This window comes from Ursus arctos, unplaced genomic scaffold (assembly GCF_023065955.2).
Source record: "Ursus arctos isolate Adak ecotype North America unplaced genomic scaffold, UrsArc2.0 scaffold_33, whole genome shotgun sequence".
NCBI lineage: Eukaryota > Metazoa > Chordata > Mammalia > Carnivora > Ursidae > Ursus > Ursus arctos.
This window is the reverse complement of record NW_026623019.1, coordinates 26,818,798-26,833,081: the sequence shown is the minus strand read 5'-3', so window position 1 is coordinate 26,833,081 and position 14,284 is coordinate 26,818,798. Positions and strand designations below refer to the sequence as shown.

The 14,284-nt window shown below is 46.1% G+C and overlaps 1 protein-coding gene across 4 annotated transcripts in view; it reads left to right on the top strand.

The window, feature by feature from the left end:
* Positions 1-14,284, top strand: part of PTCH1 (patched 1) — a 61,583-nt gene that overhangs the window by 24,692 nt on the left and 22,607 nt on the right. For 2 of the 4 annotated variants that reach the window (XM_026518700.4, XM_026518702.4), the window contains exons 6-15: positions 680-878; positions 1,178-1,299; positions 2,097-2,244; positions 3,062-3,193; positions 3,598-3,753; positions 4,391-4,489; positions 5,045-5,170; positions 11,099-11,217; positions 11,855-12,257; positions 12,666-12,975. In XM_026518700.4, the coding sequence (XP_026374485.2) occupies positions 680-878; positions 1,178-1,299; positions 2,097-2,244; positions 3,062-3,193; positions 3,598-3,753; positions 4,391-4,489; positions 5,045-5,170; positions 11,099-11,217; positions 11,855-12,257; positions 12,666-12,975 (1,814 nt within the window). The remainder of the gene's footprint in view (positions 1-679; positions 879-1,177; positions 1,300-2,096; positions 2,245-3,061; positions 3,194-3,597; positions 3,754-4,390; positions 4,490-5,044; positions 5,171-11,098; positions 11,218-11,854; positions 12,258-12,665; positions 12,976-14,284) is intronic. The other 2 variants (XM_026518701.4, XM_048218346.2) reach the window with 1 other exon arrangement.

Sequence of the window (14,284 nt, the reverse complement as noted above, 5' to 3'; positions counted from 1 at the left end):
GTTTTGTGTTTTCTGGTTGGGAGAGTCTGAATAATGACTTCAGCCTGGTTAAGCAGCTACAGTGTGGTTTGAACCACATAACAGGCAGCCAAAAGCCTTTCTGGTCTGTCAACAGCACAAATTCAAAAGTGAGTGTGGGGGGAAGTGGCCTTGATGGTGGTGATGGCAGAGGCAGCAGGGGCTTGCGGGGTCGACGGCCGGGCTGTCAGAGAGAGCTCATACGTATGGGATTATTGAAGGTAATGGAGATCAAATATTTTGATTGATGACATTTACAAAGCATTTATTAGGCTGGCAAGTGCTAATTTGACGTTGTGATTCCCTCTTCTTTCCCCTCCCTCCCCCCTTAATTTTGGATCTCCGTCTTCTGCTTAGAAGCACCCTTCAGCAAATTTTGATTTCAGGTATTAAAGAGGACATATCAGCCAGTAACGAGTCCTTGATCTCTTCATTAATGTACAAGCTCTCTGCGGGCCATTTCCATTCATGAAGTATTTTCCTGACGCGGGTGTGCGTACAGATCCCCGGGAAAGGAGCGCTTGTTTTCTGTGCGGGGTCCCAGTGTTGCAGCCCTCCCAGAGAGCCTCGTGCGACTGGGACTCAGTGTATAGGACCTGCGCAGGCTCGGGGGCTTGGAAAGGCCTCTTTTCATGGTCTCGCCTCCTAATTTCTTTCACAGAGGTAAGCCTCCTTTGCAGTGGACAAACTTTGACCCTTTGGAATTCCTGGAAGAGTTAAAGAAAATAAACTATCAAGTGGACAGCTGGGAGGAAATGCTGAATAAGGCCGAAGTTGGTCATGGTTACATGGACCGGCCCTGCCTCAACCCGGCTGATCCAGACTGCCCCGCCACAGCCCCCAACAAAAACGCAACCAAAGTGAGTACAGTCGTGGATTCTTCTCCTGGGGGCTGAGAGAAAAGCTTGGTGTCTCCCCCCTCATTCCTAGTCCTATTATTTTCATTTTTAAGATGTGATTCTCAACGACCTTTTTTTGTCTATGGAGCTAAGTTTGTTTGTAGAGCTAAATTTTGCTGTAAGATTTGCCGTACGCCTCTCATTAGCCTTGTTATTAATGTTCCCTCTGAAACAAACAAGCCCTTAATGCACTGGATTTTAACAAGGCATGTGACCTGCCTACTAATTCCCGTAATTATGTGGCTGTCTTTTTATTTTAGCCTCTTGATGTGGCCCTTGTTTTGAGTGGTGGATGCCATGGATTATCCAAAAAGTATATGCACTGGCAGGAGGAGCTGATTGTGGGTGGCACGGTCAAGAACAGCACTGGGAAGCTGGTCAGGTAATCCAGCACATGGAGGGAAAATCCAAGCCATCTATTCTTGTCCTTTCCTTTCCTCCTGCTGTCCGCAAGTGTACTTGTACTAATACTTAGCTGTTATCCTAGCGAGCCGTCTGGTGTAATCGAATATTAGGAAATATTAGTGGACCAGACCAGCTCGAAAAACCACCATGTGGGGAATTTTTCAAGAGGGGATTTGTTGTTTTCATCGGGACCGTAGTTAGTGACTGTAGGATTTTAGAAGATCTATGATGTAGAAAATGGGGGCAAGTGTAAAGCGGGCCGACAACAGTGGTCATAGCAAGTAGGGTGCCGTGGTATGAGCTAAGCACTGTCGCAGACTGACCAACACCTGACGGCCGAACGAGAATTCTCCTCTGTGCGGTGGACTTGCGACTCCGCTCAGTCAAGCGTCGGGCTCTCCGTCTGACATCTCCCTCGGGAGAGCCGTCGGCTGGGATTTCTGCACAGGCGAGCGTGCAGTGCCGAGCCCAGCGTATCTGGTCAAGCTATCTACTCCCCTAGCCTTCCTGTTTCACTGAATAGAAACTGAGAAAGGAAATTGCTTATTAATTTAATTTTGGGGTATATCTGTAAAAGGTGTGTAAGGTTACACCTTTAATATGGTACATCCATCTATTAAATAAAATAACCATCCAGGTCCTGTTTAATGGAAACATGTGCTCACGTACAAGGAGAGAATAGTCGAGAGTGAGGTGGGGAGCGCGTTCGGGATTGTAAGCAGTGAGAGCAACTTCTGGGAATGCTGATGTCATGTCTTTGCCACGCTGTCACAGTGCCCACGCCCTGCAGACCATGTTTCAGTTAATGACGCCCAAGCAAATGTACGAGCACTTCAAGGGGTACGAGTATGTCTCACACATCAACTGGAACGAGGACAAGGCAGCGGCCATCCTGGAGGCCTGGCAGAGGACGTACGTGGAGGTAAATCGGTGGCATTCCGACACCCACCTTTGAATCTGGGTACAAACCCCTAAGTTACTACGTACGTCGTTGTCACTATGTTTTAAAACTTTTTTTTTTTTTCATTAGAATCCATTTTCAAAACAAATTGTCATTTTGGGGACCTGGTAGGGTGAAAACTTTTTTCCTTTCCCGGCTATGGAAAACCTTCATGTCTAGGTGATGGCTGATTCTAATTGGGACGCCTGAGACGTTTCGAGTAACCAGCTGTGAACTCCAGAGCAAAGGCGTAACAGTGTTTAAAAAAACACTGGGTTAGCAAGAAAAAGTGTCTGGAAAACATTAGCAAAGCATAGAATCTGTTCACAGCTGCAGGCCCCTTGGTTAGGTCATGTGACAGGAGCTGGCCTTTGTTTCCCAAGCTGTGACCTCTACTGAGCTGCATGTGACCTTTTAAAAGTGGCCAGCAAACGAAGGGGGAGGAGTGGCCCCAAGAATGAGTTGTTTTGGCCTAGGGGGGAGCTGGTGGGACTGCAGATCTGTTGTACAGTCGCGGAGAGAAGGGCAGTGTTGGGGACAGAGTATGTGGCGGCGCCGTGGGCGTCATGACACTGGCTCGCCGAGGCACCGCATTCTCGCCTGATGCACAGTGGCCTTCGTTGTCCTGGGCCCGGGCCATTTCGCATCAGACCAAGTTCAAACCCGAATCATGTAGAACTCTTTTTAGTGCGTTAGAAAAAAGTGAGGGTTGAGTGGAGGGGACACGTCCCCCGAGGCCTGTGCTATTGAAGCCCATTGGGGCTTTCATTCCATTTGGGACTTTGTGTTGTGACCACAGGTGGTTCATCAAAGTGTCACTCCGAACTCCACTCAGCAGGTGCTTTCCTTTACCACGACGACCCTGGACGACATCCTGAAGTCCTTCTCCGATGTCAGTGTCATCCGAGTGGCCAGCGGCTACCTACTGATGGTAACAGTCAATTCAGTTCTCCTGGGGGCGGGTAAGGGAGAGTTGGTTTGGTTTTTAGTTTTTATCTTTCCATGACCGCTCCTGCTTTTTAACTGCTCTTAACACACACGTGCATCCAAGAGAGAGAGAGCTCGGCTTCGTAACGATTTTAAAAGTGGTCGTGTAAAGCACTTTCTCCCATTTGCGGTTTGCCCATCTTTGACTCGTATCATTTCGTGTGATGTCTGTAATGTAAATTGTTGTTGGATTTAATAAGTTCTACCTTTTGATTTGGGGTGACGGGTGGGGGAAAACATTAGAATCCTTACACATTCTAATGTTTGGCTTTTGTTTTGTGTCTCCCCCTCCCTGTTTCCCCCTCCTCATTCCTTCACCTGCCCCCCACCCCGTTGTTCTGCTCGCAGCTTGCCTATGCCTGTTTAACCATGCTGCGCTGGGACTGCTCCAAGTCCCAGGGTGCCGTGGGGCTGGCTGGCGTCCTGTTGGTTGCACTGTCAGTGGCTGCAGGATTGGGCCTGTGCTCATTGATCGGGATTTCCTTTAACGCTGCAACAACTCAGGTACTAAAGGAGCCATCCATCCACTGTTTGTTGACAAACACCCCTCCCCGGGCTTGGCCCAGCGACCTCCTATGTGTCCATGTCACCTACAGGGTCTTCCGGCCTTTGCCACCAGGATATCACACTTCAGGGGGGGTATTGTCTCAAAGTGGAGCGCTCAGCAGTGGGTGGAAGGTCTGCACGGGCTTGTTGATGGTAGAGAGGCTTCACTTATCAGTGCAGTGAAGACCATTCATTAGAGCCACGGTTCTCCAACTTGAGTGTGCAGTAGAGTCACCTGGAGGGCTGCTGACATCTCCGACTGCTGGTCCCTCCCCCAGAGTTTCTAATTACTGGTTCTCCATGATGCCGGTCCAGGGATCATGCTCTGAGAACCACTGCTCTTGATGAGTTAGCTTCCTTCTCATTTATAGGCTTAAAAAAAAATAGTGGAGCTTAAAAATAGAAATGGACAAGGCCTCCTATGAGCTAAAATGGCTAGATCTGGGGAATTTTAACCCTCAGAACTAGATTCTTCACAGTGAGCTAACGTAAGCTCTCCTTGGGTTAGCTGCTAGGGGCGATGTTCTCAATGGCTCTAGAATGATCCGAATTGGACCTTACGTGTCTAATGTGCTGCCCTTTGTGTTCGCTGCAGGTTTTGCCGTTTCTTGCTCTTGGCGTTGGTGTGGACGATGTTTTCCTTCTGGCACATGCATTTAGTGAGACAGGACAGAATAAAAGAATCCCTTTTGAGGTAATAGAAAAACAAAAGAAGAAAGCTTTGGGGCCAGCCCAAATCCCTTCTGTTCTTGAGTATTTCTCCTTTAATTTTCTTTAATCTGGCCTAGTAAATATTTTAGTCCCAAGTCAATGACGTGTTACTGGCTCTAAATAAGTAAAAGAAATCAGAAGGATCTCAGAACACTTATTCCAAAGCCCATATTTTCTTTTCTGGGTTTTTTCGTGGGGTTTTTTGGTCACTTTGTCCCCATCTGCCCTATCCCCTCAACACACACCTTTTTAATCTTAAAAATTTACTTCCGTCACTGTCTTGCAGCTCTGTGCTTTGGATGTGGTAGCCAGGAACAACGGGGATCGTCGTGGGGGTAGCAGGACTGCGGGGATAGTCGTGAAAATGTGTTCGATGCCAGTGTCAGGGGGTGGGCAGAGAGCCCTTTCTTAGACCGTGATGTCAGCGTGATAAACTACCTGTTGTCTCACTGTCGTGTATTTGAACTGCTGGCACGATCTGTGATCTGGGGGGACCCTGTGCTGTGCAGTTCTCAGCACTGTGGTTTCTCATCCTCAGGACAGGACTGGAGAATGCCTCAAGCGTACGGGAGCCAGTGTGGCCCTCACGTCCATCAGCAATGTCACAGCCTTCTTTATGGCCGCACTGATCCCCATTCCCGCCCTGCGAGCCTTCTCCCTCCAGGTGAGTTTGCAGTGATGACATCTGGGGCGAGCCCCGCGTGGATGCCGAGCGTCCCATCTCCCGTTCTCCACTAACGTGCTTACAGTACTGTTGCCGTGGAGACAAGTGGCAGGTCCGCATCTGGGGCTCTTCTGGGTGGAAGCAGCAACCCTGACATGCCCTCTAAAATACATCCCAGGGCTCTTCCCCTCCTTTCAGTCCTAGAGCCCAGATGCCTGGGGCCTGGGTATCCCCATGCCTTGGTGCTTTAGGGAGTGGCCCTTCCCTACATAGTTAGACTAAAATGACACCAGGGCCACTCCGTGTAGGATGCTGAGAAGCCCCTGTTCCAGGTAACCAGAAGTCCTCTGGTGTCATCCACAGTGTAGTCAGCTCTTGGCTGTCCCTGCTTCTAAATCCCACTTGGTTTCTGTGCTTAATCCCCTTGCCACTTGACCACCTCAGCCTCAGCACCCACCCTCTCTCTTTCCCTAAAGCAGCCCCAACACAAGGCAGTTGTACAGAGCAGACCTCATTCACCAACAGGAAGAAGTTGCAGTATAGACCAGGCTAAGTGATAACTTACAACTGAGTACGGCTGACCCTTGAGTAGCGTGGGGTTTGGGGATGCTGACACCCCATCTGCACAGTCAGATCTTCATATAACTTTGGACTCCCCCAAAACTTACCCACTAATAGCAGCTGTTGACCGGAAGCCTTACTGAAAACATAAACAGTCAATTAACAGTTTCTATGCTACATGTGTTATAAACTGTATTCTTACAACAAAGTAAGCTGGGGGAAAATGTTATTAAAATCATAAGGAAGAGAAAATACTTTCAGAGTGCTGCACTGTATTTATTGGAAACAGCCTCTAAGTGGGCCCGTGCAGCTCAAACCTGTGGTGTTCGAGGGTCCGCCGCATCAGCTTCCTCCGTGCCGACGTATTGGCCATTCGCTGCCTGCAGGGCGTTTGTTGGTGGGCCCTCGCTTGCCACCTCCTTCCTTAGTTCCTCCATAGTCTCTTCCATCCCTTCCTTCTTCTTCTGGTCTCCTACTCCCCTCTCAGGCAACACAAGAAAAGTCAAATTCTTCTGCTTTCCTTCTGCACAGCACTTTGGCTCCTGCATTGTTCTGCTCTCTCTTCCCAAACCAGGCCCTTCCGCACCTAGAGGCCACCAAGATATTTTTTTTTTGCACAGAGAGCCAGCTTACGTGAACGGGAAGAATGGAGAGCTCCCTAGGCTGGGGACCCAGCTCTGGTCCATTCTGTGCTCGGCCTGCAGCGCTGGCGTGGCTTCTGCAGCTGCTTGAAACTCAAAGGAATCCTAAAATCGGCCAGTACAGCAGATGAGGAAAGCTAACTGACCAGTTTGGGATGTGGGCTTCATAAGCCCCAAATGGTTTCAGGTTTTGGTATCGCAAAGATGTTATTGAAGTTTTATGAATTAAATTCAAATTTTACAGTTTCAGCTCTTTTCCAGAAGAGGAGCGGTGGCTCCCCCCCCCCTTTCCTTTTCTCTTACAGTGTGATGTGTAATTTATGAGATGGCCAGGTTTTTAAGGGAAACTACTTTTGGTGTCACTTTTTTTTTTTTTTTTTTTGAGAGGGAGGGGGCAGGGGCAGAGGGAGAAGGAGAGAGAGAATCTTAAGCGGGCTCTACACCCAGCGTGGAGCCTCATTTCACGACCCTGACCTCATCACCTGAGCCAAAACCAAGAGCTGGGGTCGCTTATCCCACTGAGCCACACAGGCGCCCCTTGGTGTCACTTTGTAAGCTGTTGTTACATCCTGCTTCTTCCTACAGCTTACTCTTGTTAATCACCAAAAGGTGATTGTGACCAGGAAGAGAAACCGACAAATCACAAATTAGGCTTCTCTTTCTTCTTTCGTCAACACGCGTGGCTCCTTTGGAGTCTTCACGTTTGAATTTCATTTCACCAATGGCTGATGAAGACCGGAGCAGCTAATGACCCAGCTCTGTTTGGGACACTAGACTTACTTAACATTTAGTGTAAGATAGAACATGAGAAAAGATTTTTGTGCCAGTCGCTGCGACCACCACCACCCCCCAAAAGAAAAATACTAAAAAATGAAAATAATGAAGGGTTTATTGAAATATCTAAAAGTAGAAGTATTAAGTGAATTGATGAATAAAGTTCAACAACTGAAGTGCAGGGAAATGAAACTATATCCATTTAACTGCTGAACTGCTCAGAGATGGGAAGATAAGTGAGAGGTGCCCGCTGAAGTACCGGTACAGGTGCAGTTCTGGAATGCCTTTTTGCACGGGCATCTGCACACCCACCTGTGGTCTCCCGCTCTTGCTGCACATTCATACCGCAGATGCCGGTGTTGAGAAATTGTCCCCCTCCTCCAACAGTGGGGCCCTCTCCCGCCTCTCTCCTTTTCCGCTTGCCTTTTTCTCGCTGCTCTTTATTTCTCCTTCATCTCTTCTTGTCTCTCTCTCTCATTTTCTCCTCTCCTCTCTCAGTACACACTGATGATTCATCAAGGCATACTCTCCTTTAATGATATCCTATGGTGTGGTGGTCTGAAAAGCTACATGAGTTTTCCTTACGCCTTTTAGAAAATCCAGTACGCTAAAGTTCTCCCAAGGTAAGCACCTTACCGAGACGAAATAAGTACTGTGGGTTTTGCATTTCTATTCCAAGCCCCTGGGGTACCACTTTAGAAAATTGAGGACTTCCAGGAGTCCTCATTTATTAAAGACTGGCTTCCCATAATACTGGCTCATTGTCTATCAAAAAAAAAAAAAAAAAAAAAAAACTAACAAAACCAAGGAAAAGGAAAGGAAAAAAAAGAAAATGTAAGAAGAGAGAGAATGTGCCATGATTTCTGCAGTAGTCATCAGAAATTTACCCTGGTTTCCTTTTAAATATATTGACGTTCAAAGTCAGTTGTGATGCAGCTTCTCTTTCCTTTAGTGAACTGTGTGAAGCTGTGCCTCTGGGTATCTGTTTGTGTTGGTGTTTCCAGGGTGCCATAGATTAAGCCTCAAAAGAAAGAGACCCACAGCGCTTCTGTCCAGTAATAAATCCATATTAATTTAGGATTTTTCTTTGCGGAACTTTTCCAATTATCTAACTTTACCAAAATAAATAGGCCTTTTTTCCCCCCAAAGAAACCATCTTAGACTTCCTTGTCAATCTCCATCCATCTGTCCAAATGCCACCTCCATACCAGAAAGCAGGGGCACCATCTAATTCTTGGGGAACCAATGCCCTGCACTGGGGCTTTGCTGGTAACTGAATGGTGTTTGTTCCTCAATGGAAGCTCCCAGAACGCAACGCCGTATTGTTCCACACAGTAAGGAGGTCTAGATGAGGGCCCTCTGGGCAGGGTCAGTTTGTCCCTGTGCTCTGCAAGTGTCTCAGCAGGGCCCCATGGATATTCCGCTGGGTGGGGGGAACACAGAGGATGGGGACATTTCCTTCAAGCACAGTAATTAGAATTGATTGACAGTGCAAATCATCCCTGTCATCTTTTCAGATTTTCTTACAAGGTCTTAAACCCCCTTTTGTGCCAGCAGTGACACTGGTCCCTTGCTGAGAGGTCATTGCCGCTTGTTGGTTTTTACTGTTTGGGTGCCCTTGAATGGGACGTTGAAGTTGTGCCATTTTCGTGTCAGAATATGTTCTCCCTGTGTGTGCAATATGCCCCTTGACGGTGAGCGTGGACAAGATGCTACACTTCGAGTCTGGGGGTTCTTCACGTCCTCCATGGATGCCTCCGGGGGTTAAAGCTGATGTCAGACGCGTCCCCCAGCCACCGTGGAAGCCTCGGGGCTGTTCCTTCCAGAGCACTGGGGCCACTTGAGTTCCTCATCCTCAGGACCTGTTGTCCAGAGTGAGGTGCCCGGGAGTGTTCGTCTGCATCCCACCCCCGAATTCTAAACATTCCTATAATAGAAAGAAAAGCTGAAAGGATTCCACCTCCAGGATTAAATTTTCTTGAAAAATCTCCTGAGAATCAGACCCATCGCTGTCAGCACACCTGTGGTCACATTGGTCAGGAGCCCCGACCCAGCCCGTGTCCATCCCCTCAGGAGGTGGCCAGGTGACAAGAACTCCCAGGTCTCAGTCAGGCTGAGGGCTTTGACATCAAGCCTGGGTTTGAATTCGATTTACTCAGTAACCACAGGCGGGTGCCCATCCTTTTCCGCTTTGGAGTCTGTTAGGTATTAGTGTCAACAGTGATGATGGCTGTCCTGGTGGCTGTGGGATCAATGAATCATGTATTAACTACCTGGTCTCCCATGACTCCCCCTTTCTCCGCCCCCAACAGAATTCTAGGTCTCCCTCTCAGACACAGCTTGTCAAGTTCCTTCACGTGGCACATCCTCCCTGGCCCCACCAGAGTCCTGTTTTTGTCTTCTGCACCTCCCTGAGCACCTGCCTTGACCACCTTCCTCCCTCCCCCCCCCACACCCCCACCTGGGTACTCTTCCCCCTCTGGGCTGCTCTGGAACACTGCGCAAACTTTTATTACTACATTGATTAGCCTGAATTGTAGTTTGTTTATGGGTCTGGCTGTGTTGGTCCTTGAGAACAGGGTTTTTGTCTTACTTCTCTCTGTGTCTCCAGTACCCAGCTCCGCATCCTCCCCTTTCTAAGTATTTGTCTCTAAGATGAATCCTCTAGTCAAAATAATGATTTTCATATTAAAACAAGCCAATCCGGCAGGACTTTAAAGACCATTCAATAGAGTGGTTAAGTTCACAGATTTCATGTATTTCCAGTTGATGGGGAATTTCAAAGCAGACTAAGAAGAGAGGGGTTCAGTAGTTTTTAGAAGGAGACTCTTGATGATTTTTTGGTTTTGTAGACTTGACAGGAAATTAATTATTGAAAGGTACCCTTCCAGACCTCAGCCTTGCTCTTTCACTTGAGCATAAATACACAATCATTATCAGAAGCCCTTTGCAAAGTTCTCTTCTGATTCTGTTAGGTATCCATTATAAGCAGGTTTTTTCTCACCCGGAGACATTTACCCAGTTGGAGGACATTTTAGAACTAAGTAGGTCTTTGGAAAACTTCCAGAGACTTTTTAATTTTCAAAAACTTTTCTGATGATTTCTTGGTTACTTAGCATTCCAGTTGAATTTTTTTTTTCATTGTGCCGCTTCTCTCCATTCCTGTCTGAATGGGAGAGCCCTTTCAACTGTCCTCTGTTGACTTTCCCCTATTAACAGCCCAATTGTGTAATTTTTACTAGGTCAGCAGGAGATTTGCCAAAGCACTCCAGAATCTAGCCCCATGTTTATTCTAGGTTATGGAGTGACTTTTGAATCTGTACTTATTTATTCTGCATACTATAATCACACACAGGAATTTCTTTCTGCCTTACTCTCCTTGACCTTTTCTGTTACTGTGCTCGCACACCCCACAGGCTACTCCAGAGGCTATTTGGAATGTGCCTATTAAAAACCTCAGGGGACGTGTTGGAAATTTTATTTCATGTTTTAAAGGTGACATTTTGATATACCCAATCCACTTTACGTATAAATATTCTGAGTATAAAATCAGAGTTGCGTGAAACTCTTAGAAATGTTCTGAAAGGGGAATGTTTGTTTTCAATTAAAACGTCTCAAGTATATTCTGTATTCGGCCTTTGTAGATTTGGGTTGGTTAGGTTGCCAGCAAGACGCTCATTTCTTTCCTGTATTTGTACATCATGGGTTCATGAAATTCTAAGAGATGGAAAGGATCAGAATGATGGGGCTTGTTCTTGTCAAATGGTCTCTTAATGATGGAAGAGCAGCAAAATGATGAGAAACTCCAACATCTATTTCCAGTTTTAACACTTCAGTAGGGAATTGAAAGAAAGATATTGTTTAAAACCTCTTTTATTTTCAGAGCAGTCCTCTGACTGGGAGGAGACATATTGGTGACCTCTACTGGTTTTTTTTTTTTTTCTGCTTCTAGGCGGCTGTCGTAGTGGTATTCAATTTTGCTATGGTTCTGCTCATTTTTCCTGCGATTCTCAGCATGGATTTGTATCGACGTGAGGACAGGAGATTGGATATTTTCTGCTGTTTTACAAGGTACAATTTCATGAGCTGCTGTGGCCTTTATTTGTTGGGTTCAGAGTGGTAGGTTTAGAGAACTTTGTAGTCTGTAGACTCGAAAGTAAATGCAGTTAACAGGGCTTGCACCAGTGTGATGGAGGCAGAGGAGATAACGGATGGAAGGTGCGTTGTTGGGGATGTCTAGTCACCGAGGCTCTCCCCTCCCCTGACTAAAGCCTCGCAGCTCCGGCACATTCACAATTTCTGTGTGGATCACTTCGGCGGATTATTGGGAGTGTGTCATATCTCTTGTTGATTCAGGCAGAACAAAGGTTTGAAAACCAACCATCCAGAAAAAATACAGCCCTTTGGGTGTTGTGGGGTTTTGGGGGGAGGGGTTGTGTGTTTCTTAGGAATTGTGCTTTGAAAGGGGTTCATCCGCATGTAACTTGATTTTGCCAAAAATTCAGGATCAGCCATCCATTTGGCCTCATTTGACTTACTCGTGTCTATGTCCAGATGGTTAAATCAGGTGATGTTTGTGGAGCTCAACAGTATGATATTTTTCTTCTGAATTAGAGCTATGTAAAATGGGTACTGTCAGTCACTGGCAAAAATGAAAGCACTGTTTCCTTGTTTCAGTATACCATTGCAACATATTTTCCCCTCTCAGCCCCTGCGTCAGCAGAGTGATTCAGGTCGAACCTCAGGCCTACACGGAGACTCACGATAACACCCGCTACAGCCCCCCACCCCCCTACAGCAGCCACAGCTTCGCCCATGAAACCCAGATCACCATGCAGTCCACAGTGCAGCTCCGCACAGAGTACGACCCCCACACGCACGTGTACTACACCACTGCTGAGCCGCGCTCCGAGATCTCTGTGCAGCCCGTCACCATGACCCAGGATACCCTCAGCTGCCAGAGCCCAGAAAGCACCAGCTCCACGAGGGACCTGCTCTCCCAGTTCTCCGACTCCAGCCTCCACTGCCTTGAGCCCCCTTGCACCAAGTGGACACTTTCATCTTTTGCTGAGAAACACTATGCTCCTTTCCTCTTGAAACCAAAAGCCAAGGTAATCTACCAAAACAGAAGATTCTTCCTGTCTTCAAGAAATAACAAAACAGCCTCCTTTGGAATTCATCAGGTTGCTTCTTTGGGTGTGACTTATTTTGGGGCCCCTAAAAGTCAGCACATTTATCATGCGGGGCCATTGTAATGAGCTCATCTTCTACAGGAGTGAATCTCTATGTAGCCAATGTGTCTGTGAATTTAGATCAACTCCTAACATTTTAAACATTTTATTTTTCATGAGCTTGTTTTAAAATGTGATTACTATGATTACTTTTTTCCCCTCTGGAGAATGCTTCATCAGGGCCATTGTAGGGGTTAAAGTGAGGTCTGAACCGAACAGCTTGCTTTTGTCAAGGGAGAGTTAGTCTTGTCCTCTGGCTCTGATCTTGTGCCTCTTACTGTGTTACAGGTTGTGGTGATCTTCCTTTTCCTGGGCTTGCTGGGGGTCAGCCTTTATGGGACCACCCGAGTGCGCGATGGGCTGGACCTTACGGACATTGTGCCTCGGGAAACCAGAGAATATGACTTTATTGCTGCACAATTCAAATACTTTTCTTTCTACAACATGTATATAGTCACCCAGAAAGCAGACTACCCAAATATCCAGCACTTACTTTACGACCTTCACAAGAGTTTCAGCAATGTGAAGTATGTCATGTTGGAAGAAAATAAACAGCTTCCCAAAATGTGGCTGCACTACTTCAGAGACTGGCTCCAAGGTGAGGTGCTGCTGGAGGGTGTTCGCCCTTTGTAAACTTTCGCCATTCGGTCTTTGGTATGTTCAGCTTCCACAAGTTCCCTTTGTTCACTTTATTAAAGTGTTAGATTATAGCGTAACACTGACATGTTTCATTGACTTCTAAGCGTTGCTTAAAATTCTTATATAGACTGCTTCTGGGGCAGCCTCCCAAATCTGGCTTTTACCTATAAAATGATGCCAACAATTCAAACGGGGGACTCGGGAACTTCTGTAAGAATTTATGGGTGCACATTAGGAAATGGGAAAGTGTGTTATAAAATAGGGAGCTGGATGCTTGTAGTGCTCTTTTTTGGGACCGTGGTGTGTTTGATGATCAAGTGAAATCAGAGTGTCGATGGAATTTCTAGACCGACTTATTGACAAATTATGGCCTTACTACAAGTCAATTTTGCATCATTTGTGGATAGAGTGTAAAAGTCCATATTTTGACCACCTTTTGATTTGGCATATGAAATAAACTTATCAACGCTTAATCATATCTCATCGTATTTCATAAATAATCAAATTCTGCTTCAAGATGCCTTTCTTTAGCTTGTTACCTTGTCCTTAGAAACATTTCTAGGAAATAGTAGTCAACTGGAGGGGAAAAAAATGGCTTAAATTTGCTCCTAACTGCTGACTGAATATGAATGTATTCAGTGATTCCAAGAACATCTGTTCATTTATTCCATGTTGACACATGCAAAGTGAAGTGGGGAATCAAGATAATTATCCACACAATTCAGGCAAAAATGCTTTTACTGAAACACCCAAATAATTATGGCCCCCAACATTTTTTGGCTTAAGTTATCCAAATGATTGTCTTAATTTCCCACTTAATTAGACTTGTTTAAACACAGATTTGAGTGCCTTTTTTGGTCTTGAGTCAATACACTTGTATGTAAAGATTAAGCAGCCAATTTCCCTGCGAGTTTGCATGAAATGGTAAACAACTTGAGTTCGACTGAAAATTGTTCAATACAGTTTCTGGCCTTGACTTCTGTTGCTAGAATTTTGTTCATACGTGTATACCAGATTTGACCTCTTCTTTTAAAGAAGGCAAAGAGAACTACATGATGTTAATATTAGTTTTTTAACATGCTCCCGAGATTAACGTGAATTTGTTCCAAGTCTAATTTTTTACAGTAGTTTGGGAGGCTGTGTTTTTCAGAAAATGAGTCAAAACAGGACCAGACAGTTGAGAGATTCCCTGCTTTTCATCTTTCCCCCATTGGCCAAAGACATGCAAATAGCTTGCCACAAATGACAAAGAGATCTGCAGCGCTGCT